General features: G+C 37.0%; 1 protein-coding gene across 1 annotated transcript; it reads right to left on the bottom strand.

Annotated features, from left to right (window-relative positions):
* Positions 1–8895: 8895 nt before the first annotated feature.
* Positions 8896–26066, bottom strand: ints7 (integrator complex subunit 7). Its single transcript, XM_077220947.1, has 20 exons — positions 25825–26066; positions 25508–25637; positions 25155–25301; positions 24865–25002; positions 24299–24345; positions 24019–24218; positions 22169–22291; positions 21784–21901; positions 21502–21636; positions 21276–21373; positions 18383–18622; positions 18150–18287; positions 15920–16126; positions 15605–15799; positions 14815–14918; positions 12159–12227; positions 11876–12008; positions 11641–11739; positions 9825–10010; positions 8896–9700 (listed from the first exon to the last, which is right to left on the bottom strand). The coding sequence occupies exons 1-20, from the start codon at positions 25916–25918 to the stop codon at positions 9398–9400; spliced, it is 2904 nt and encodes a 967-aa protein (XP_077077062.1). The 5' UTR covers positions 25919–26066; the 3' UTR covers positions 8896–9397.
* Between the last annotated feature and the right edge of the window lie 81 nt (positions 26067–26147).

The following is a 26147-nucleotide window of genomic DNA, read 5'->3' as shown; positions in this document are numbered from 1 at the left end:
TCATTTAGCCATCACTGGCCGTAGGTTCAAGGTCATTACACAAGAAGTTGTTAAATTTAATATAATATACAGTTTTCTGTAAGATTCAATTGTTTACTGTTGAGAAACATGGTAACAGAGTTTACTATAAAATCATCATCTTCTAAATATAACAAGATAATGTGTTGAAACTAATGATACATTGTCTTCTCCGAAGCATTTCACATCCTGAAAGGATTATGATCTTATTATGACTGAGTCTTTATTAATTAAATTCTTTATAATTGTATTAAAGAAGAGTAAAATAACCGATGCATATACTTTGGGGCACAAAGTCTTACGTTATGTAGCTATAGTGTTCTTGCAAAGAGATCATAAATCTATAGATTAGTCTATAGAAGGCAGTCTTTATGGCCTACATTTAGTCATAGTTCAGAATGGCATGATATTAGCTGATTAATTTGAGCCAGCAAAAACATATTCACAACAGATTTAAAAAACATGGTTTTTAAAACAAGTAAAATAAAACTTTTTCAGCAGTTATAATAAGTGGGAAACCTATGATCAAACAATGGAAAGGTGTGTGTGATAGAGAGAGAGGTGCAATGTGAAATGCAATTTGACAAGACAGGAATCACTAGACCTGTGGGACCATGTTCGTTCATTCTGAGACTCTTGATTAGGTGGGTGAATTGCGAGATAAATGCTTCCATCTAGTGGTGGATGTAGTAAGATAAAAGAGCCTGCATGGTTTAACTCCTGACAAAGATCGCATTCTAACAGAGTAAACAAAACGTTTGTGTTCTCAGTGCAAAGGATGAACACACACACAATCCCTTAGGGAAGATCTTCGTTCTTATTTGTCTATTTTATAAACTGATAGTCTCATTGAGAGGTATATTCTTACTTTTCAGATACTTAACATTGGCATTCACCAAATTCTGCAGATTTCTGTGTTTTATAATGGCACTGTTTCACAATCTGTTTGAGTAGATTTGATGTTTTGTTCACCGCATGCCCAGAATGACAGAAAAAAGCGGAGGAAACAGCAGTGGACAAGGCCAGAATAGAGGGCATAAGGGCAAAGGTCAACAGGCCTGTTAATGTTAACAGTAACACCACTCACCGAATTACCAGACAAGATACAGCCAAGCACTGAGGAAATACCCTAGTGAAAAGGAGAGAGAAAGAGAGAGAGAGAGAGAGAGAGAGAGAGAGAGAGAGAAGAGAGAGAGAGTAAAAATTAAAAAAGTTAAAGAATGAAAAAAGATGGAAGAAGAGGAAGAAACAGGTATAAACGAAGAGAAAAAGGTAAAAGAGAGGATGTGGACAAATGAAAAACAGAGAGGAAAAGAGAGAGATGAACATGAACAAGAGAGAGCAGGAAGGAGAGGTGAAGAAAAAGATAAAGAAGGACAGAATTATTAATACTCGGGTCAGTGACGGTGAGGGATATGAAGTAATGTTCATGATACCTAATGCATGTTAACAAATTTGTCATTAAAACTATACTGTAACATTACTGATTTAGTGGAATTACCTCATTGGTGAAGTCATCGTTCAGAATATTGGTTAAAAATAAATAATTCATCTGAAGCATTGTGTCTTTAAGTGTGCTTGTGGCTGTTTATTTCTTTTTTGCACTCTTGTTTAGACGAATGACAGAGCTGTTTTACATCTAGCACATTTTACCACAGGCTACTGCTACTATAGCCCAAGGACATCTGATCCAGACAGGTCTAAACCTATGTGAAATATTCAACATGAAATTCCAGCTTAAATCCTGTCAGGAGTTAACAATTCTGTTAGTTCATTGCATTTATATTTCCCTCTATTATATGTTTGAACTCTCAATATCTGTGGTGGTAATAGCCATGATAAAACTCAATTGAGTTGAGAAAGAGAGGAGAGAAATGTTTTCTAAATTTGGAAGCATGTGATTATAACACTTTTTTATCATTTGTAACATAACTTTGGTTATAACATTAAAAGAAGGTTTTATTACAGGTTAATTGATATGCACATTAGTTGTAAATACTAATTATTTATGTAGGCCAATTTGATCATATCCAAAAAATGAACAGCATAAAATTGCTACATTGTAAAGTTGGGATGTTTCATTTGAAATCCTCTTGGGATAAAAATAACGAATAAAAAGGTCTTACAAATAAAAATTTAAATAAATAATATAAATGAATTAATGCATTTATACATTATGCATTTATATAATGCATAGGAAACAAATAGTACAGATCAATCAGAAAATAACATGGTCATAATGCATCAGAGATGAGTTATTTCAGTTATTTAAAAGTGTAAGTGATTGTCATGACATTTCAAGTTTTTAAATTTGTGTTACATGTAAAACCACAAAAGTCTCTTCCAAGCTGCAAAGTGGGGGAGAGCAGGGGCACAACCCAACGCTTTTTTCCCCCTGCATTTATTTCACACGTCTAGTACAATTATGTGTTTTTTAGATTAGATCTTGATTTGCCCTGAAATAATGGAAGTGAAATGTGACAACATGAATTTTAACATGTACATTGTAACATGCGATGTGAGGCGTACATTGCAACATGAGCATATGACAGATTAAAATGTTATCTGGTCTAATCAAAAAAATATACAAGACAAATTAAAATATTTAAATAAAATGCAATCTTTCACTTTTTTATATAAAATAATGGCATTTTTTAATGATTAAAAAAAATGAGTTTGACAACAAACACACCTCAAAACACAGCTATACAGCATAGTCAAGTCACCTTTATTTTACAATAGATTGTTTCAAAGCAGCTTTACAGAGATAACAGGAAAATAATGTTGTAATAATATTGTTAAATATAAAATTATAGTTCAAAACAATAATGATTAATCATTTCTGAACATTGACCCTCAGTCTACATTCACCTCATGGTTTCTCAATAGAATTCATAAAAGTATAGAATAGCATATTAGGGGCACATTGTAATGCAGTGTGACAACATGCCCCACCATGCCCCACCAAAGCCCGGCTAGTGTGTTCTGCTGGTTGGATCAGCATTAAAGAACCATATCAACTGTTAAATAACAGATAATAAAATAATATCATTTTTGTCTAATTTTAAATAAACACAAAAAAACTGAGAAAATTTTGCTATTGTTAAATAAATGTTAGTGAGTTTTACACGTATCTGTATATAAAGGAATTCACATGTCTAACACTGGTCTAACTCTTTGGCAAATGCAACAGGAATACAGAGTTTGCTGTAGGCTATTGCTAATTTATTATTGCTAGTTTTCATGTGTAAATGTCAATGACTTTGTATGTGTATTTGCATGGATGTTTGTAATTGAGATCTGTTCACTGAATAAGCAGTTTAAAATGGTATGTGTGTTGAAGTGTAAATCTCATTTTATCCTAATTCCTTATAATTTCTGCTTTTGCTTCATTAGGCCCAGCACTAGCTCTGGCTATTCTAGCTAAACTAAAAATCACAATAGAGTTGATTGTGGTAATCGTATAGGCTACTCCCACTGTAGCCTACATAAATGAATTCCAGTGTTTTCTATTATGGTGTTTAAGTCAGTCTTCAATAAATTAATTTTCAAATGGACTTCAGGCCTCGGCTACGCCTCTTTCATGGCCTGTTTTGTGCGTACGCAACGGTTATAAATGAGGCCACAGGTCCGTGGCAGACAGTGGTGTTGAATCTGTTGATATCGACGGGTCGAGAAACAATGAATTACTAATGCACGCATGCTTCTCTGCGTTATATAAGAAAGCGGTGTTGTTTATAAAAGAATCATTCATAGTTGAAATTGCATTTATTAGGACTCATGGAATATTATAAAAACATCCAAACTTTAATAGCTCTACGTAGCCTATTTTAAAATTGTAGCCCACCTGTTACTGCCATAATAACGGCCCATTTCATTTGTTTACGTGATTTTTTCTCTTTCTCCTTTTAGTTCGCTGAGGTGGGAGCTGGGTGTATTAACTTAAGAATTATATTCGTATAGACTTCCGACGAATAAGTTGTGATTTATAAAAAAACAATCTTGCGCACCTGCACGCAAACTCTCTCTGACCCATGCGTACGAACATTTTGGAGACGGAGCAGTTTGGCGACACCGATGGTGAGCTGGAGTTAAATGTCTTTTTGGTCACTTTTAGACAGAAAAAAAAGATAATATGAACATGATACATATACAGAAAGATAATAAAAATATAATTTACTTACCAAGCCTATCAATTTGAAGCAAATATCCCTTCTTAAATGTCCGCGCCAGCGAGCCGGTTGGGCCGTTTAGTGAAACTGACGCCTAAGTTATCTAACGACAGATGAAGTAAAACCGTAAATCTTCATTATGAGTCCTACTAATAAATACAGTGCATGTTAAAAATAAAAGTTTAAATAATAAAATAATTATTTAAACTATGTTTTAGGCTAGCCTACTCCTGATATAAACATTTAGATTAATGCCATTCCCATTAATGGAGTTAAACACTTAATTACATGAAATCGTTACTGAGAAGTTACAACATTTGTTATATTAATAGAAATATTTGATGCGATGCTTTTGAACACTTTTCCTGTGGCACGCTATGTTTTAATGTTTTAACTAGAGAGAATTGCTTAATGATAAAAGCAGATTGTCTGAGAAAATACTGTAGTGCAAATAATGCACTAAAGCCTATCTGTTTCCATTAAACATATAAATCAATTAAAAATACTATTTGGCCAGTTTACAAGATTGAGAAAAACTTTCTCTGAAATGTAACACTATTTGATTTAATTATTCAAAAACAAGGCAAGGAAAGGCTACTAAATGCTTTTTATTAATGTATGTAACGGCACATCCGTATTTTATATACTAATGTTAAACATGTTATCACGTGGATGTAGCCTATAATCATATGCAAGTGATATGCAGATGAGGATATGCATAGTAACACTAGGCGTTGTAAGCCATATGGTTATTTCGGGGAGGAGACGCATGTGCACACAATCCTCCGCTTACTGAGATTTATAAAGTGAATTCTGCGCTGGTTCTGGCGTTCACACTGTTTTAAGTCTGAATATTTTTTTGCCTACGCCGTTTTTGGCTTTCGGGCGCACCTTTAGTAAGGATCCTGGTATTCTGTTGAATGATACAATAACCTGTTATGTTAATTTCTGTGTAAATTCAGTGGTTCAAACAAAGAATATCAGAGTCTAGCCAAATAATAAGCCATGGATTAACAAAGATTTGAAACATTACTTAAACATGAAGAAAATAGCCTTCTTGCAGAATGATCAGCAGAAAGTAAAAGAGCTTAACAAAGAAGTAAAACGTAAGATAAAACATGCACAGAATGAATATAAAGAGAATATCGAAGAGAAATTAAAAACAGTGAATGTAAAAGACGCATGGAAGGGTTTGAATACTATGATGGGTAGACAAAAGAAAAGAATTCAACAACCTGAAGACCCTCATTGTTTTGCAAATAATGTTATATAACGTTATATTAATGTTATAAATATGTTATTTATAAATAAACCGCATAAGGCACCTGGCCCAGATGGTCTGAAGGGGAAAGTCTTGAAAGAATGTGCAGCAAAACTTGGTCATATGTGTACAAGGTTGTTTCAAACCTTCCTGGATAATGGTTTTGTACCATTAGCCTGGAAGAATTCCATTGTCATTCCGGTGCCAAAAATACCTAATGCAAAATCTCTCAAAGACTTTCGCCCAATCGCACTCACACATAGTTCGAATTACAGGGGGTACTGGGGGGTACTATACCCCCCAATGAAGACCCAGTACCTCCCAAAGGGACATAAACATCAGTTTTGGGGGGGTCAGATCATTTTTCTGATATTGTAAAAAAATATAATTAGAGTTACAATAGGCTACAAGTCAACTCCTATTTTCACTGTAGGAACATTTTAATGTAAAGCGATTTCAGACACCCCTATTGTGGACCGTACCATTTTTAACCACCGTGGCATGAAGCGACTGAGATAGAGAACGGTTTGCTGCTGACGTGCATGGATAAATGTAAGTTGCTAGCTGACGTCTAGCTTGTTGATTTTACAACCTTCATTTATTAACGTGTTTTGTTCTTTCATAGCTCATGTCACGTCTTCATACATTGAATTACCGGCTACTTAACTGCTACTTACCCACTGAGGCTAGTTAAGTGGACCTTAGTTACCAAGGTTAGTTTGCAAGGTTAGGTAGCAAGATAATTCTCAATTTAAATCAAGCTTTACATTGTGGTGAGGTAAAATCAGGGGCGGATCTACAAACAACATTGTTAGTGTATTAGAGGCGTGGGCGCGATCGAACTGTGTTTGTGTGTGTGTGTGTGTGTGTGAGAGAGCGAGAGGCGCGGGCGCGATCGAACTGTGTGTGTGTGTGTCGTATGACTAAATCTGTTCATATTTCCTCAAAACTCACTAGAAGACATCATTTGAGTGGTCTTTTTTTTTTTTTAAAATCTCCTGGGGTGCAAACCCCCAAGAATTGCTTTTTCACAAAGTACAATTTAAGTATAGACTACACAGACTGTTGATAGTGATTACACAGAGAAAGGGTCCACAATTCACAAATGAAGACCCACACCATCTAAAAACACAGCTACATCTCTGATTTGACTCCCACTCCGTGTAATGTAGTGTAGAGAACAAAACACATTCAATGAAAACCGTAGCATTTTAAATTATGAATAATGTCCATGGCCCCCCTCCTGAAACCTCATGCCACCCCTTTGCCACCCCAGGTGGTAGTATGGTTTTTCATAGTATGCTCCTTAATCACATTAAAGATTGTGTTGATTTGACACTGACTACCATAGACTACAATGGAAAATTGGTTTCTGTTTATACAGTATATGAGAGGGTTGGGTCTTACCTCCAGGTCTTATGAAATCTAAAAATAAACCAAATCAATATTTCATGAAATAGGCAATAGGCTTCTTGAAAATGTATTACTTTTACTAGTAATTAGAATGGTATTTCAGTGCACTTAACTTCTAACTTTTGGGAGTTGATCAAAACAGTTCTCTTTTGGATATATAATAACAATGAGATATTCTGTAGCTTACTGATTATCAGTTTGTCGCATGTTTAGACCTTGTATGTGTGTTGCACAACACATGTTGCACTGGGCGATCGCGGTGGGGATTGATATGGTAGTGGACCATGATGGTCATAGAAGAAGTGAAGGGGCAGTACCCCCCGATTATGGTGGGGTAATTCGCACTCTGCACTCACATCTATTCTGTGTAAATGTATGGAGCGCATAGTATGTAAGGAATTGTTATCCCAAATTGAGACATGCATAGACCCCCTGCAATTTGCCTATCGGGCCAATAGGAGCACTGTGGATGCCTCTCTTACTCTTTTAAATAAGGTTCAAAATCATCTAGACAACTCAAATTCCTATGTTCGAATACTTTTTATGGATTTCTCATCCGCTTTCAATACTGTCCAACCTTATCTTCTTCTAAAGCGCCTCTATGAGTTAGTTGCTAGCAGTTGGATGATTTTATGGATTAAGGAGTTTTTAAAAGGTCGCGATCAGTGAGTTTGTGTTAATAATAATCTTATGTCGGACTGCTTGGTTCTAGATACTGGGGTACCGCAGGGATGTGTACTGTCTCCAATACTTTTTTCCGCATACATAAATGAACTGAAGTGCAATGACGATAACCTTACCCTTATAAAATATGCTGATGATATAGCATTGGTCTCATGCCAGAAATGAACTGCACCTCATATTTTGAGTACATCGACAGTATCATCCGTTGGTTTGAGAGTAGTTCTTTACATCTTAATATCGAAAAGACAAAAGAGTTATGTTTGAGAAATCAATCAAGAAGAGCAGATACTGCATCTGAATATAAACCAGTCGTCATAAAAGAAAAAACTGTAGAGCAAGTCTCGAATTTCAAATATTTGGGTAATAGCTAGATGAGAAGCTTAATTTTGAAAGTATTGTGGAGTATATTCATAAAAAAGCACGACAACGCCTAGGTCTCCTTAGGAAACTGAGAAGCTTCAAGCTAGAAGCAGACCCTAACTATGTTGTATCGATCAATGATTGAGAGTATTCTCACATATAGGCTAACATTATTTCATGGTCCAGCAATCTAAAACTGAAACAAAAGAACAAACTCTCATAAATAATCAATCACACTGGACAAAAACAACAGCCACTACAGAGCTTGTTCGATCATTTTATGGGAAAAATGGCAATTGCAATTTTTAAAGCTAACACTCACCCTCTTCACTCTGCTTTTGAATTGCTCCCATCTGGACGTAGACTAGAAATTCCCTTGGCTAGAAAAAATCTCTACAAAAGATCGTTTCTTCCTATGGCAGTGATTATCTTAAATCGTAGTGTTTTAAATTGAAACAATAGAGCGACTGTTAATATTTTTAATTTGATAACTATATTATTTTTTGTATTTGTGTTGTTGATATGTGATGTGTCTTATGTTACAGTGTCAAAGAAAAATTTCCGCTCTATGAAAACAGACTGGACAATAAAGTTCAATTCAATTCATCCTACACAGTTTTATAAATGAGACCCCAGGTCACTAAAACCCAAAGGAAAAAAAGCCATCCATGTATAAGCGTTTAAAGTCTCCCTGTAGTCAATAATTTTATCCCTTAAAACTTATCTTTGATCACCAAAACGACATATTTAAAGTTTTTTCCTTGGAAAAAAAAATCTTCATGGCTCAAAATAGATTGAATGTAACTCTATATTGCTTAATTTAGTATATGCGTTCTATGAATATATACATTAACTCCGCCTCCACTCACTCACTCACACCAGCCCAGAGATCCATTCATTGACGATCACACGTTGACCTGATTGGTTACAAGTTAGTTTTTGACGTCAGAAACACCAGCGATTTCAAACAACATTTTTGAGACTGTCTTTGGGTTCACTGCAGTTTTAAGGATAAAACACTGAGCAATGGTGTTGACATGAATTTGTACATGGTTTGTCTTAAAGCATATTAAAAACACCACATAACATTGAAAACTTGATTTTCATACATCTACCACAGAAGATAATGGACTATTTTGTACATGAAAAAACTAAAATCTAAATTATAGTATCACACTTAGAGTGGAAGTAATATTCCTCTTCTGAAGGAAATCCTTCGTTTAGGATTGTTCCGATCCACCATAATGGTGAAACCAAGTAAGGAGACCCATAATCCAATAAAGACAAGTAGTATTTTAGTTAAGTTATTTTCCTAGGCATTTACACAGAGAAGTGCAGAAGAAAAATGTGAGCCTATTTATTATTACACAAAGAAAAATTAGCCAGATAGCAGTTCACTGGCTCACTCACACAAAACACTGAAGAACACAAATAAGAAAGCCTATGAATGAGTCAAATACAGGCAGTAAGCAGTCGATGAGGTTGGAGGTCACTGGAAGCGGGCTAAGATGTTCCTCTGGGGTGCCGGCTGAGGCGCAGTCGTCGTCTGCTGCTGCTGCTGCTGTAACTGATGTCGCAGCTGCTGGGAATAAGGGTCTTCCATAGACTTTACTGACACAGTGGTTTTTGGTCCTGTCTTCCATTCGATCCCACTGCTGTCTACAACTGAGGCTTCAACAGAGACCATGTGTGTGCCCAGGATGGAGAAGTTGAGCAGGAACTGTGTGCTGAAGTAATCATTATGAGGCTCCACTTTCTGCTCAATCTCATTGGTCTTGGAATCAAGAGGAATCTAAAATCAAAGTTGAGAACATGAGAATACGCAACTGAGAAATCATCCCACCAGTTGAGAATAACTGCATTAAATGATCAACAATGTGATCCAAAAGAAACTTTTGACTCTGGGTAGAACTCACCTTGAAATCTGATCCTGGTTTTGTCTGTAGAGTAGAGCTGACTTTAAGGCAGACCGCCTGAATCTTCCGGAACAGTCCCGGAGTGGAGCCATGCTGCACAACCCCCTCCACCTTTAAAGTCAACTGCTGGTTGTTCTGCACTGGGATTGGCTCGTTGGGGGTACGAGGAGATGGAGAGAGGGCAAGCTAAAACAAAAAAATCATTTTAAAATGATATAAAAGTCTAACCTTTCAGATAGTTTGAAATTTTCTAAAGAAAAGTCATGAATTGAGCACAAATGGCTATTTAACAGTATATAGTGACAGACATGAGTGTAAAGTACTTAATTTCCATTACACGAGAGTAGATGTTAAAACTTCATTCTGATTTGTACTCGGCTTTCGCCAAGATAAGCACCAACTAAGACGTAACTTTACAGTAACCAATGCTTCTCCATCCATTTACGCTTCTTTCCAAATGGTGATGTGAATCTCCTTCTGTCTGGTGTTAATAGTGTATTTGCGCGTCAGCACACACAACCGCTGCAACCACAGTGCGGTCCCCCCATAACAACCCTCTGGATTGAGCGGAGTAGGGAACATCTCTAGGGTCTTCAAGTGGGCACCTTCCGTCCTCAGTGTTTCGTCGACTAGCCCACGACACCTCAAGAGGGCTCGACAGTGGCTCTGGCGTCACAGAGTCACCCCCCTCCGTCCCCCACTCAACTCAGCCCAGCTTACTGACCTTTACCTCCTTCCTGCTGCTGAGACTGCTCCTTCGACCTAACCACAATCTCTCACAACCCGACCATACGAAGAAATATACTATATTATGCATATTCTGAGCAACTGACTTGTACTTGAATACTACAAAATTTTAATAATCTTTTAGCAGTCAGGTCAGCAGTCTTACCCATGATTGCGGTTTTGAGTAATGAAACAGGCTGGTAGTTTTTAAAAGCCTCAGGAATCTTTTGCAGGTGTTTAGAGTTAATTAGTTGATTCAGATGATTAGGTTAATCGCTCGTTTAGAGACCCTTTTCATGATATGCTAATTTTTTGAGATAGGAATTTTGGGTTTTCATGAGCTGTATGCCAAAATCATCAGTATTAAAACAATAAAAGACCTGAAATATTTCAGTTGGTGTGCAATGAATCTAAAATATATGAAAGTTAAATTTTTATCATTACATTATGGAAAATAATGAACTTTATCACAATATGCACATTTTTTGAGAAGGACCTGTATATTAGGAGTTGACCGACTTAAGACAGTTAAGTCAACATTTATGTGATAAAGTCGAGTCGACGTAGACTAGTCGCTGCTGATGTCATTAATGAACAGGCTGAGACTCGAACACGGGTCGTCTTGTGCTCAGCTATGGCATATGACATCGCTGCCCACAAGAACAGCTTTGGGTTGCTCACAAATGTCTTTGGGTTGTTATATGTCCCACACAATTCTGCTCATTCTAAATCAGATACTGATAAAGTAGCACTCAAATGCATTAGTGAGAGAGTGATTGCATGTGAATTAATTCTACCTGCAGCGTTTCTTTACTAATAGTGAAGTTGTGGGTTTTAGATACTAAGAAATATATGCTAGAACTTATTTGATCATTCATTTAATTATTTAAGTAGTTCTATTATTGGGGGAAACAATCTTTTTTCTATTATTTTGTGAGCAAAGATGGAGTTGGTGATGAAGAAAAACATCACCTTGCATAGAATATTTCAACCCACATGGAAATCTGCAAACTTTGCACAAGAGTTATGCAGGTGAAGAGGTCTCAACCAGTCAATTATTTTTAAAAGTGGCATTGTACAGATTACTTACTTTAATGCTGGTGGACTGAAGTTTCTGGAAGAAATATCTCTGGAATGACAGCGGTACCTTCAAGATGGCTATGACGGCATCACACAGGCAGCCAGTGTGCTTGAAGCAGATGGTTAAAAAGACACATTTAAAAAAGCAAGAAACAGAAAAATGAAAGAGATAATGCCTAGGAAAAGTGAATCTAAATAGATCTGTAGACGTGGAAAGTCGGCCAATGGAAATACTTCAACATTACCAGGTAACAGACAGGAGGGTGCTTCCTGCTTAAGTTTTCCACTTCCTCCAGGACGTGATTGAACACAGCCAGCATTCTCAGTTCATACTCACTCTCTGCCAGAACCGATCCATGTGTGCCGAACTCCTGGAAACTGAACCAGATGACATTACAACTTGCCAATGAAATATTAAAACGAATAAAAATCTCCCAAACATCTTGTCAAAATCCAACATTAAATATTTGAAGCATCGGTTTAAATTTAAGATTCATTTTACGAATTCATGAGTTAGAGTATTCTTACCTGGCTGTTTGTGGGTCAATTATTAAAGCCTCAATAACATGAGATACAAGCAAGCAGCTTTGCTGTTGTCTGAGAAAAGCTTTAAGGAAAGTAAAGGTGTTTTGAGCAGCTCAAGATTTATTTATGAACACCATATTTACAATATCTTAAAACTTTATAACATTATAAACTAATCTAACCTTCAAATCTAAAAAAAATCACTAATGTATTATGTACAAAATTAGTATACTATACAATATGTGATTTCGGAGAAAGCGTATGTCATAACAAGAAGTCTTATCAACTAGCAGTTAGCCAAGATTATTTTCAGGTTCGAATTAGACCAATTCATGTTTTTATGTAACTTGAACAGTTTTATGTAAGTTGACCAGTCTTAAAAATTAAGTATGTTCCTGCGACCCTAGTGGCACCTAGCGGAATTACAAAAATACAGCATATTTTCTAACATTCATGTGTCGCACTGTCCTCAACTAAAACAGCACAAATACAGCTCTTACGGGTACTTGTATAGAAGAAATGTCTCAACGGGTCAAATAAGCTACTTTCATAAAAGGTCCAAACATATTAGGAATACTTTTAGCTGTGTTGCTATATGTCATGATAATCAACTGAGTAGGCTAACACTCTGTCTAGACGAGCATCTATAATAAACTCATCCAATGTTTCATCACCAAGCACATTTTGTACATTTGTCATTCTGAATGGGTGCATGATGATGGTATTGAAGCATCCATTGTGTAGGATTTGAGGGCGAACCAAACACAAACTAATCTTCCATGATTCATTCAAACATAATTCCAAACAAAACTCAAGACTCCAGACCCCAAATCAAAAATCTAGGACCATAAATAATGTGTGGGCTCCAGCCAGTCTGAGCTAACTAAAGAACCCCCCAGCTAAGTACTTTATGGCCATGCAAGCTTCGAAGAGAGCCTAGCTAAAAGAAGAACGTTGCCAATGTTAGGTAGTTGGTAAAAGACGGATTGGTTCGGAGATGGCACAGCTCGAGTCCCACAAAGATAACGCCAGAGGCTGTTTGATCCCATGACAGAGACTTAAAACAGACCTTCCTTTTCTTAAAAACCTCTGGGCGACCCCAGGGTGGAAGTCTCTTAAAACCCACAGAGATTCAGACTTTAGATATCAAAATACACAATATCATCCCAAAACAATGCTTTACGTACTTATAATCAAACATCGTTCAATTGCGTAATTCTATATCATGTCTATAACCAATTAATAAGTGACTAATAAGAATAAGAATAAGAAACAGCCACCTCTAAACTAAAGACAGTGGCTAATTGGTCAGAACTCATCCATGAGGCAGATCAAGATCAGAAGAAAATAAGTTAAACAATTTCTTTCAAGCCATCTAACTACTCTTGTCTCATTTTTCTTTATCTTACTTCCCAGCAAGCAATTTTGCGTTTAAAAGACGTCTAGGCTAAAACAAGGCAAAATTTGGGCTGTCAGTGTCTAAACCGTCATCCCAGGAATAGACTAGTCATCAATTAGATAAAGAAATTAAATGAATGAATGAAGAAATGAAACCAAACACCTTGTTATCACTGTTTACTTTGCTTACATGATGGAATATCATACATCTCACAAGTTATTCTGGCAAAAACGACATGTAACCAAATTCAAGGATATTTTGGCTAGAAGTGGGATACTCATGGCCGGACTATATCGGGTCTATAGTTAACCCACGCGGTTAAATGGTGGCTATTTCATGCTGGCTAAGTTTCTTTTCTTTTCTGTTAAGAGTCTTGGTTCGAAGTTAAGTATTGCTGCACAGTTCCAACTTCAAACATCCACAAGACTTTTTTAATGCCTTAAACTGTTGATCCATGTTACGCTGCTAATAAATAGTGTTATCACTATAGTTTGGATATTTATATTCGCTGCAGAGCTGATGGTTACAGCCCGTTCAAATGAACGCTGGACGAGTCATTTACTCAGCGGTAAAATAAGTGATTCTTTCAAAATTCCCTATAAACTAATTAATAATTCCCTTTGAGCTAAATTGACTCGTTTCCCTTACAATTGTAGTATGTTGCATCACAGTGCCCCATTCGCATTGATGTGTTCATGAACTTTTTAATCTTTAAAGGTCTAAATGCAGTGAATTTTGGCTTGCGCTTCTGTAGCCAAAGCTGAATGTCTTTTCCCATGAACAGTGTCAGCCAGGGTCTGGCTCCGCCTGCTACATTAGCCACGCCCCCAAACTCACATTAAAGGCTGAGTTGAAAGGAACTCAGATGTGAGCGGAGCGCTCTCAGTGCTTAGATGTTTTGGGGAGATGAAACCCATGAATGGCATACTAATAGTAATCAATGAACTGTGGGTTGTGATGGTGCAGTGGATAAGATACATGCCTTTGGTGTGAGAGACCCGGGTTCGAATCAACTGTGAGACACCAATGTGTACCTGAGCAAGACTCCAGAGGCGTGCAACCTCTGAAATATAGCAATTGTAAGTTGCTTTGGATAAAAGCGTCAGCTAAATGAGTAAATGTAAACTAGTTTAAGAGAATTATTTTAACATAAAAACCTTAAATATTTCACCTTTAAAGAAAAAAAAAAGTACATTTGTAAAACTAATCGAACATTTTATGCCACCGGTCTCAGATCGTTCCCCAAGAAAAAAAGGATACAGTTCAACATTACGGAGGGTGGCGTAGTCGGCATCAAACGAAGACTGATACAGGTCAGCATACCGATCCGCCAGACTTCGAAATTCATCCATGGATAATTTCATCTGATCAAATCCAAAAAAAGAAGAAGCATACAATAAACATGCCACCCTCATAAGAAATTCTTAAACATCATTTTAGTTGAAATACTGGGGGAATCAGAGAAACAAAAAATATGCAGGCATAGTGATGTACAGTCAAACCAAAATTTATTCAGACACCTTCAACATTTCTCACATTATCACGGTTTATTCACTATAGTTTAGAAAATGGTAATAAAATATGACACAAGAACTCAGAGTTATCAAATCAGTTGATATTTCACTGGTTTTTGGCCATCCTTCTGTTAGACTGTCTCACAAATTAATTTGATTGAATAGTTGTTGGCTGTCAGCTGTTAAAGTACACAATTTGATAATACCAATTTAGGTCAACCAATTACCAAGCAATGCTTAATTTTATTCAGACTGTGGTGTAAAAAGATCACAAGCAATTAAAGAAAAAAACACTTAAGAAAACATGGTCAGGTCAAAGTGTCTGAATAATCTTTGGTCCCAAATTTTTATACATTTTACTGGTAGTCCACTGTATGAAGATTTGTTTTGGGTATAATACATCACAGTTTACTTTATTTTGCCATCCTCAGATACATAAATGAACTATAGTGTCCTGCACCCACTAGTAAATAATATCAAAAATGATATCTGGTGTCTGAATAATTTTTAGTTTGACTGTATCTGTTTTCCAGCACCTGTGTTGATATGCGGCCGCAGCGCTGCAGTTCGCTGCCCGAGGACAGAGCGATGGTGGTGGCGATGGCAGGAGGTGGGCTGGTCTTCAGACTGTTGCAGGTGCAGATGAGCTGGGACAGCGCCTGAAGAGTGTCTATACGCAGCTTCACAAACTCACACTGGAACGCCAGAGGACTCAGCGGCGTACTGGCGGCCTGAAGGCAGAACGTGATTATAATCAGTCACAAAAAAAACTGTTCTGTGCTTCAGTATGAAAAAAACTGAAAGGGACAAAACCAGTTGCAAAACAAAGAGCATGACTGGCGGATCCTAACCATGAGAGACGCGATTCCCTTCTGGTAGGATTTGAGTGCTTCAGAGATGGCGGTCATGGCTGCGCTGTAGTCTCCATCTGAAAGCCCACTGAGGCACTGCTCGGCCTGAGAGAACTCCATCAGGCTGTTCAGCCAAAAGTAGAAGTGCTCAGAGGCCACGCGGGTGCGAAGGCTCTGGTACAACTCCCTGGAAAAATCATGGCAGCCCTGTGGACGAATTAAAAAAAGAAAAGTCATTTTGCCTTTATATAGCTACTAGCGCAAATACATCGTAAAACCTGTCTGAGTGAATCTCACTCATATTTTTATATTTGGGCCATTGTAGTGGAAAAATTTTTTTATTTAAATTGTACAGTACTGTTGAGTGAATGTATCATTAAGGTTTTCATATAAATGATTTATTTATTTTTTATTCTGAAGCAGCAAAAAAAATGTCAGAACAAGATGTAGCCTAAACATACATTTCACTATGGAGGATGAAAGTCTGGAATTATATGTGTGTATGTATATATATATAAATAAAAATGGAACTATATAAATTACAAGAAAGTCAGCAAAATGTTAGGTTACACTTTATTTTAAGGTGTCATTGTTACAGTGTAATTATACATTTAAGTATGGAGTAATAATAATTAACTACATGTACTTACTATAGACTTAGGAATAGGCTTTGACTTAGGGTTAGTTGCAAGTAATTATGCACAAATCATAATAATTACTGTAGATGCTACATGTAACGTGTAACAAGGACACTGTAAAATAAAGTGTTACCAAATTTTAAAATAAAATAATATAATATGATACATAGGTATGACAAAAATGCACTTTATTTATTTATTTTTATTTTAAGTTTGTTAAGTTAAAATCTATAAAATATAACATATTAGGTTTTTCACCATAAAAGCATCTTTTCGATTTTTGGAAGTTCATTAAAGGGCCTAGATTGACAAATCAATTTTAAAAGTAAAAATATTCCATGCAGTCTATAAATTAATATAATCCTGAAAACTCCATGTGTGCAAGAATCACAAAAAAAATTACAGTACTTTACATTTTTAGCATGTCAAACTAAAGCACACTGCCGTAAATATTATTTAAAGACATAAAAGAAGATATTTTGAGAAATGCATTAGTGTATTTTTTATTTTTTGTCCATCCAATTTAAGTCAGTCAATGGTAACCAAAACTGTTTGGTTACCTACATTCTTCAAAATATCTTTTGTGTTCCACAGAAAAACGATTGTTTACAATGAGATGAGGTTTAGTAAATTAACAGCAAATTTTTATTTTTGCGTGAACTATCCCTTTAAATTTTATATTTAATCCTGACCTTTTCAGTTGGTAAACATGACGACGTTTTTATGTGGGTGGAGCTTATGTGGAGGCAGAAAGATCCCTCTGGCCGCTTCACTAACGCTAGTTTGCAAGTTTTGTTAGCTTGTTTTTTAACAATAACGGGAGAAAATCAGATTTGATCTTAATGTGCAAGGTCACTCGCTGTCCAGGACCGCGATTGTTATTTGCAAAAGTTAATTTTAACGGACGGAACCAGATTGGCCGACCCATACAAGCTCAGTCAATGGATGGACGATCTGACAGGATTAACATTACCTCGGTTGAGTGGCCCCCTCTACACCTACCTGATAGAGAAACCGAGCGTAAAGACAAACTGAGGGCATCTAAATCTTTAGATGCCTTTAACTATGAATGGTCTTGACTTGTGGCAACGTTACATTGCGCGGTCTTGCCCAGCGCCTAGGCCAGAAGACGACAATGTAAAGAGTGACATTACAGTGCAATTTTAATGATGTGAATATTTTCTAGAAATAAAAATATTTTTGATGTATTCAAATTATATTAATTAACTATGTATTTGATTATTCTTTCTTACCAGGTTCTTCAAAAAGTCTATCACAAATCAATCACAACAATGTATACAATCATAGATGATTCACAAATAATAACAATAATTTAGAAAACATTATGCGATAAACTTTCAAATTGGATCCTGTAGGTGATTGTTGCACCCAGAAACACAAGATGACATTTAATAATAATAATAATAATTTAAGATCCTTATTATGTAGCCGAATCTGTGCTGGTTTGTATTGGCCGCCTCCAGTTTTCACTTTGTTTTGCCTCCAGCTAACGCTGTGACGTAATTGTGACGTTGACGCAAAAGGGGTTGATTCATAAATGACATCATCCAGTAAAGTCGAAGTAGGCTCACCATGCGGGAAGCCTGTCTGGCAATGCGGTACACAGTCCAACCATTGGCCACATTCTCCAACTGCTGCCTGATCACCGTCTTCACCTCAGCTGAGAGTGAGGCCTGACTGGCCACGAATAATACTGTTGCCAAGGAAACCTACAAAAACCAACAAGACAAATAACTCTTGGGAACATTTTAGGAAATTGAGACTTTATGAGCTACAGTTGGACATCATTTCTGTAATTTCTTACCAGAAGCTCCTGCTGTTTCTCTGAGGTTCTGTGACTCGCCACCCTGAAGAGGTCCAGCAGATCTCCCAGCATCCCCTCTGCCAGCACCGGCTGCTGGGTGGCGATAGCAGCCAGAGCCTGACACATGAGCACCCGTGCGGAGTCACATGCGCAGTGCAGCTGTCCCAGCAGGAGATCCACAGAGCTCTGACTGAGATGAGGACAGCTCTTCAACATCTTCACCAAAGAGGTGAGCGCCGTCTGGGTTCAAACAAAACGTAACAATTCAAGACTTAAAAATACTCTAAAAAATAAAATAGAAGTGAAGAAATATAGTGCACTTGACGTGGACTTGACTTTTCACCATTTCTAAAAGCATCCTTTAGATTTTTGGCAGTTCACTCAAAGGGTTCAAAGTGACAAATATTCCATGTAGTCTAATATAACCATAAAAACTTTTTTGTTTCTGTTTATTGTGTGTATATTTAGTGGTCACATTCTCTTTGTTTAGTTAAAGTTGTTTCTTGCCTGGATTAAGGAAAATGTATGTTTTGGTTACCAACTCGCTACTCTACATGCATTCAAATTACACAATAACATGCACATGCACGTTACAAGATTCACTATTTGGTGGATTAATCGCACTACAGGGCGCTGCGAGGACCTCTTGGAAATTTTGCAGGCAAAAAAGGTTCAATGTCTATTGTCAACAGTGTAGCAATATATGAAGTCACTTTCAAACCAAACAGCTTTCTGTTGGTCAATGCATCATCCATGTAACACTTTGCGAAATTAGGTTTTGGAAAATTTTTCACAGATTGCGTGGATTCATATCGAAATTACTGGATTTTGCCCATGAAAATTCGCAGAACATCAGTAAATTCGACCGCACTGTGGGATAAACCATCTTGACCAATCATAGCAGATGGGAGGATCGTGGCAGAGAGAAAGAGATCAACCAAATATGCTCAAAGTTGATGCTTTAAAAACCACGCAAAATGTGTATGACGGTTGGCCAGAAGAGATGGTTTAAAAAAGTTAAACATGTTAGTATTTTTCTCATAAACACATCTATTGTTTTGCTTCAGAAGACATTTATTCATCAACTGTATGCATTACCGTCATGTTCATTTTGAAGCAATAACTTTGAGGGACCTGTACACTTGCATTAGATGGACTCTGTTAAAATCTCTGTTTGTGTTACGCGAGAAAGTCATGTATATATGGGATGGCATGAGGGTGAGTAAATGATGAGAATTTTCATTTTTGGGTGGGATATCTCTTTAAAGTCATCATAAAAATAAAAATTGACTTTTCTTTTTTATGGTATATTGCAGTATTCCTTATAAATGGTTTATCCATGCACATCATCGTTTTTTTAAATGCATGTGCCCTCATAATCTTTAATCAAAAAAACTTTCCCTTCCTCTTGCAGCATCCTCTCTTCTTGTCTCTGATGATGTGTTTACTGGCGTGAGGAAGGGACAAACTGTAACTCAAATGAGACTAACCAATAGCAAACCACAACCATCCAACCATCTAATCAATCAGCTTTTTTTTTTCCCTTGTTTGAGAAACTGCTTCACTCGAATATACGTCACAATAGGGAAGAAAAAAAACGCAACTTATCGCGATTTTCGATCCATGCTGACTTCAAAAGGTAGGGTAGGCAAGGTTTTTCATAAACAATTTTTGTTATAATGGTTCAAACTCTCTTCACATCCTGATAGCAATCAATAATAGAAGTGGTCTACATATTAAAATCTTCTGTGGAAGTCTCAGGACCAAAAAAATGTCTGTCCAATAATTGCATTTGATCCAAATTGTATGCTTTGAGGTAATTTAACGCCGTCTCTCATGACGCCTCGCAGACTCTGCTCCAGTTGTGGGCGTACATGTGTTTTGGAGGAGTGGCGGCTTTGGAGACACTCTGACGTGAGTTTAAGTCCTTAAAGTGTCCGTTGTTCTGTGCCAGAATAAGCTGCATTAATGTGAAATGTGGCCTCAAACCAGCACAAGAGCTGAAGAAGCTATTTGGGACTAGGGGTGTGACGCTAACCGCATCACCGCAATATCGAGTGAATGACATGCCTACCGCGGTCTGAGGTCATCACCGCACTTTTTTTTTTTCTGCTGAAAGTTTTCTGTACCTCTTCGTTACGTTGGGCGACGTTCCTCTCGTTACTTTATTTTAATGCAATACATGTTTATTCCAAGCGCGCTGTATCTTTTTTTATGGGCAGGAGCGATGCTCAATACACCAATGAATCAAACTTTTGAGTCGATTCTGTTTAAAGACTTCAAACAAGTTGACTGATCTGTCTAAATCGTTCGCAAATCAGTTTGAATGATCTGTTCAGTTTCCTGCACGCACTGAATCACTGAAGCGCTTTCAATTCACACTCGACTCGGAGTTTAACAGGAACATTTAAAAACATCAAGAGCGTTGGATGAAATGGCCGTGGACTTACAGTCTAGTGAAAGCAAATCTGCAAATGCATCATATTTTTGCCAACGATGAAGATCTTTATTAGTTGAACATCTTCGTAAGCTGTCTGTGAATGAATGATTCCACAGGACGAGACAATAGATTTCATTTCATTGATTCAGGTAATACATTTTACAACCAAACAGATTATTACACGACGATAGCGCTACTACAAAGTATAACATTATCCGTTTTTTTGACATATGCATTAATTTCTAGGCTACATTAAATAAGCTTGTCCACAGTTTATGAAATGAACCCCACCCGTGGTAATGCGTGTGTATATTGCGCGTGTGTATATTAACCGTCAAACCGCGAGATTTGTTGCTTCTTCACCGCGGTAAGTAAAAATCCCATACCGTCACAGCCCTATTTGGGACATAAGTCACATACTCTAAAACCTGTAAACCTTTGATTGACACTCACTTTAAGTGTCGCCTGTGCAGTTTTACTGTCATCTTGACTGCAGAGCAGGATGAGAGACTCCATCCCCATCACCGTTTCTTGTTCCAACTGGATGACCTCTGACAAAATATTCAGATTATAAACAACGTTATTTTTCGTTTAAACATTCTCAATATTAAAGTGAAGGCTAAGGATATCCTTTGAGTCTATACAAGCCAAATGTAACTATTGGTGAGAAGAAACCAACCTTTCTCTGGACAAGAAACAGCGATGCTAGTCAACACAGTTATTCCATGGGCTGCCACTGCCAGGTTACTATGGTAACAGCACTCCTGCGCCAGCTTCACCAGGTCAGTGTGACGGGTTGCAGGAGACATCTCACCTGCGTCATCCAGAGAGATTAGGTGGTTAAACTCACGTTGTTACATGAGAAATGTAAAGATACCTCATGAGATCTTTTGCATACACTTGCATAAAAGCATTTTTAATAAAGTTAACATGATATGTTTGATATAGATTGAGTCTGTACCTGTATTAGGGCTGAAGTAGTGTTTAATAGCGATGGTACCAGATAGTGTGGAGAGGACAGAGAGCATTCCCAGCTTCAGACTGTTGTACGGGGTGCTGAGAGCACACTCGCATAGCACCTACAAACACATATGATGGAAATTATATATATATATACATATATACACACACACACATATATATATACATACACATATATATATACATACATACACACATATATATATACACATACACACACATATATATATATATATATATATATATACACATACATATATATATATACACACAAATATATATACATTATATATATATATATATCGACATTTACTAGTAAGAAATGAACCAGCTGATTGTTTCATGAATATTTGTGACTCTCTGACCTGCATGTTCTTCCTGGTCCACAAGTGAGGAGCTTTTTTAGCCAAGAGCTTGAGATCCTGAATGGCGAGTCTTTTCACTGCTTTTCTGGGGTCCTCCTTCAAGTACTGGAGAAGAAGACGTATCTACAAGACAAACAAAAAAAGGGAGAATTTTTTTTAAGGAAGAATGAACTGCACATTCCCATCCAAAGACACATCACTATTTTACTTTCACAGTAAAATATATATTTTTGCTGTAAATATATTAAATTCACTGGCTTTCAAGTTTAGTCGTTAAAGGGATAGTTTACCCAAAAATGAAAAAGACTTAATCTAAATCATCTTCAGACACTGAGAATGAGGATCTTTTTAATGAAATCTTCTGAGAGATTTCTGTCCCTCTATTGATTGAGTCGCTTCAGAAAATTTGGACTAAAGCGCTCGATTCATATGGTTAGTTTTATGATCTCTTTATGAGCTTTTTTAAGTGACAAAGTGGTAGTTGCATAGAATGTCAATGGAGTGACAAAAATCGCTCAGATTTCATTAAAAGTATCTTGTGTTTCGAAGATGAACGAAAGTCTTATTGGTTTGGAATGACTTGAGTATTATTGTTTTAGGGTTTCAAACAGAGATCACGATTCTCTCATGATTAACAAAATATGTAATGTAATTTACTATATGTACTGACTATTTAAAATGTGTAATGAATCTAGAATCTAGATGGGTTTAAATGAATGATTCAATGACTCAATCATAAATACTTCAGTGTTTCATTACTGGATGAATGAGCGTTTTTTTAAACGAGTCTCTTGAGTGAATGATTCAGTGACAAGCACATTTCTTCAAGTCACTTGTCGCCAACTACTGGTGTAATGGTGCAATTGACAATCTTTATTTGAAGCGTCGTGTTACTTTCAAAAGGTGATTTACTAAATTTTAGTTGCTTCTGTAGAAATGAGTGTTTAAATCCCAAAATATATTTAAATTAAAAATTTGAGTTAATACAATGAAGGAGATTGGTTTAATTAACATACACAAAATATTATGTTATTTGAAACACATTATCTAAGTTGATTTGACAAAAGATAAAAAGTTGAAATAAATCATGAAAATCACTTTTTACAGCGTAGAGGACACTGACAGTGCGCTGACAGACAGGACCGAGCAGGTTAAATAAAAAATCTATTTAATATGAAACAAAGTCTCAACTTTGGTCAAAGAAAATTAAACCATAAAAAGGCATACTGTTTTGTGGCCGTTTAATGTGTCAGTTAAAGCTGCTTGTGAACCGTTCATCTTTTCCTTGGTTCATTTATAGCATCAAATAAACATGAATGTACATCAGAAGGACTGTTGCTTTACCAGCGGAAAGACGTCAGTACACACCGTTATTTAAATTCAAATCCACCGACGTTAATCTTCTAACTCTCCTGACTGCTTTGTCAGACAAAAATGGCAGATTATGATTGGTCAGATCGCCTGTCTATTGTCTATCGCTTATTTTTGGTTGCATCTGTAGAAATCAGTATTTATATCCGAACTGTAACTTTTATCTCTGTTCTTCTCTATCACATAAATAATGATACAGTGAGGTAGAAAACACTGCTTGTGAAGCCGTTTCATACCTATACATAACAACTGCTCTCTCTGGATCAGCGGCAAGGCCAACAATTTGAATCTCAATGTTCCAGTATGATTTTGTTTAGGGTTTAATAGACACAGGCGAATCGTTGTCATTTAGGGATGAGATCGCGTGGCTATTTGAATCGAGAGCACAATCTTTTAACGTTTAATTCATGACAGAGTTTCCATTTGTATGTGAACTAACTCTTTAAGACAATATATGAAAGCGATGTCCACAGTCTGACCTGCTCAGGGATATCGACGAGCGAGGAGGTGGCCAGCTGGGTGAAGGTGTGCAGGGTGACGATGAGCATGGCTGTGGACGGGTAGGAGGACACCAGCTCCTGGAGTAACTCTCTGCTGCACGAGGCCAGACTGGCGTCATGGTGCATGTGCTGCAGCATCGGGATCAACTTCAGCTTCAGCTCCACTGGAGTGTCCAACCCTTCAGGCAAACACACACAACCCATCAGACTGGAGAACACTTACACAAATGAAGATCACTCACATGAGGAGATCACGTACCTTGAATCATCTCACTAATCTTGTTGCAAATCCCTGCAGCAAAATCTCTATAAAAAATAAATAATTTAAAAAGACTCATTGATTAAAATGTCTACGTTCAACAAGTTTTCTATCTCTAAACGGCCATCAGCCCACTTTATAATATTATAATACACTGCCCGACCCAAAAAAAGCTTGGATTTAAATAGACAAAAGTTTGACTGGATCATTATTGCAGTGATTATTATGTTGCTTGCATGTTATATGTTTGGCAACAGTTCTTCTAACCCTAATTGATGGAGTGTGTAGTTTTTATTTCTTAAACAAGCATGTAGGAAGACACATCATGTCCATATTCCAGGATGGCAATGTCAAGATTCATCAGCCTCATATTGTGAAAGAATGGTTGGGAGGGAGAATAAATAAACCATTTATTGATCAAATGAAATATTCCCTAAATATAGACATTCACATTTCAAAGAAATTTCCACCTAAAACAGCCTCTAAATACATTTTAATATTTTGCCAAAAATGAACTAGTACCTAATGAATTTTTTTTTTTCATGACTGTTTGAAATGACACTTACTTAGAGTGTGAAGAGAAACTAGCTGCTGCAAAAATAGCCGCTTCTACTTCAACATTATCATGAGAGTCCAGACTTTGCCGGATGCTGTGGTGGGCATTTTTCCTCTCTGGAATAATGGAGGCTAAGCTTCCCAACATCCTGTCAAAATGAACAAGACACCGTGTACGTACAGTTACATTTTCCTTAGATGGTCTTTGACAGAATAATTGATGATAACAGATAACTTTTGTCAAATAACACAAAACATTTTGAGGAAGTGAATGCAGAAAAACACACGCAGATGAAAGTACCTGAGAGTTATTGCTCTGGCAACAGGATCATTGCTATGGATGACGGAAAACACTCTTTTGACAAACTCATCCACGTTCAGGATCTTCTCGAGGTGTTTCTCGCTCAGCTGCGTGACCTTCAGCACACAGAGTCGCAGGAAGTTGTTCCTAATTTGACAGGAGTTCATTTATTGATTCAGAACTTTTCATACCAGAGACCAAACAAGAAGATTAGTAACATCATGTTATTAAACAACTGTCATTATTTAGAAAGATTTGACAAATCAGATAAAGTATATCACCCAGGTAATGGACAGCCTCAAGCTAATGAATATAGATTTTTATTATTATTATTATTTAATGTGCACAGTTACCCGAGTCTAAAGATGTCTGCCAGTTTCAGGAAGGCTGAGTTGATGAGGATGGGAAAGGGATACTTCTGAAAGAGTTTGGGGAAAAGCACCACGGCTTCACATTGCTCGCCCAGCTTACAAGACCTTAAACCTTTAACGTTAGTTGTGCAAAAATAACAACAGGAATGTTTTCATTACATTGATAGGATATACAGATTTCATTTTTCTCTGAATGTAAACAAACACAGCACTGCATTATCAGATAGATATGATATAAGCCACGTATAATTGAATGAAAACAGTCATGCATGCTCTGAGTGTTGTTTATGAAGAAGCACCTTTATCAAGCTCCATCAGCGCTGAATTGGCGTCCAGCTCCTGCTCGCCGTAAGCGGCCTCCGACAAAAACGAGCGCGCTGCGGAGAGCGACATTATTTATGACTAGACTACGAGAAAGGATATACTGCTTTTTTTATCAATATTTTATTCGTTAGATTAGATAGACTTGGTGCATGAAGTTTGAAGTGGGTGACCCGGCTGCAGTGCAGGTCACGTGGCCAGGAAGGATGTTGCGTCAGGTTTCCGTTGAAGCGAAAACCAATTGAACATCACCGTCCGTGCCTAGACATAATAGAAATGACTCCCTCTGAAGTCTGGTCTA

Source organism: Siphateles boraxobius, unplaced genomic scaffold, assembly GCF_051911475.1.
Source record: "Siphateles boraxobius isolate OS27281-9 unplaced genomic scaffold, OSU_SipBor_1 8, whole genome shotgun sequence".
NCBI classification, from domain to species: Eukaryota; Metazoa; Chordata; class Actinopteri; order Cypriniformes; family Leuciscidae; genus Siphateles; species Siphateles boraxobius.
The sequence above is the reverse complement of the archived record's forward strand: the minus strand, read 5'-3'. Positions and strand labels throughout refer to the sequence as shown.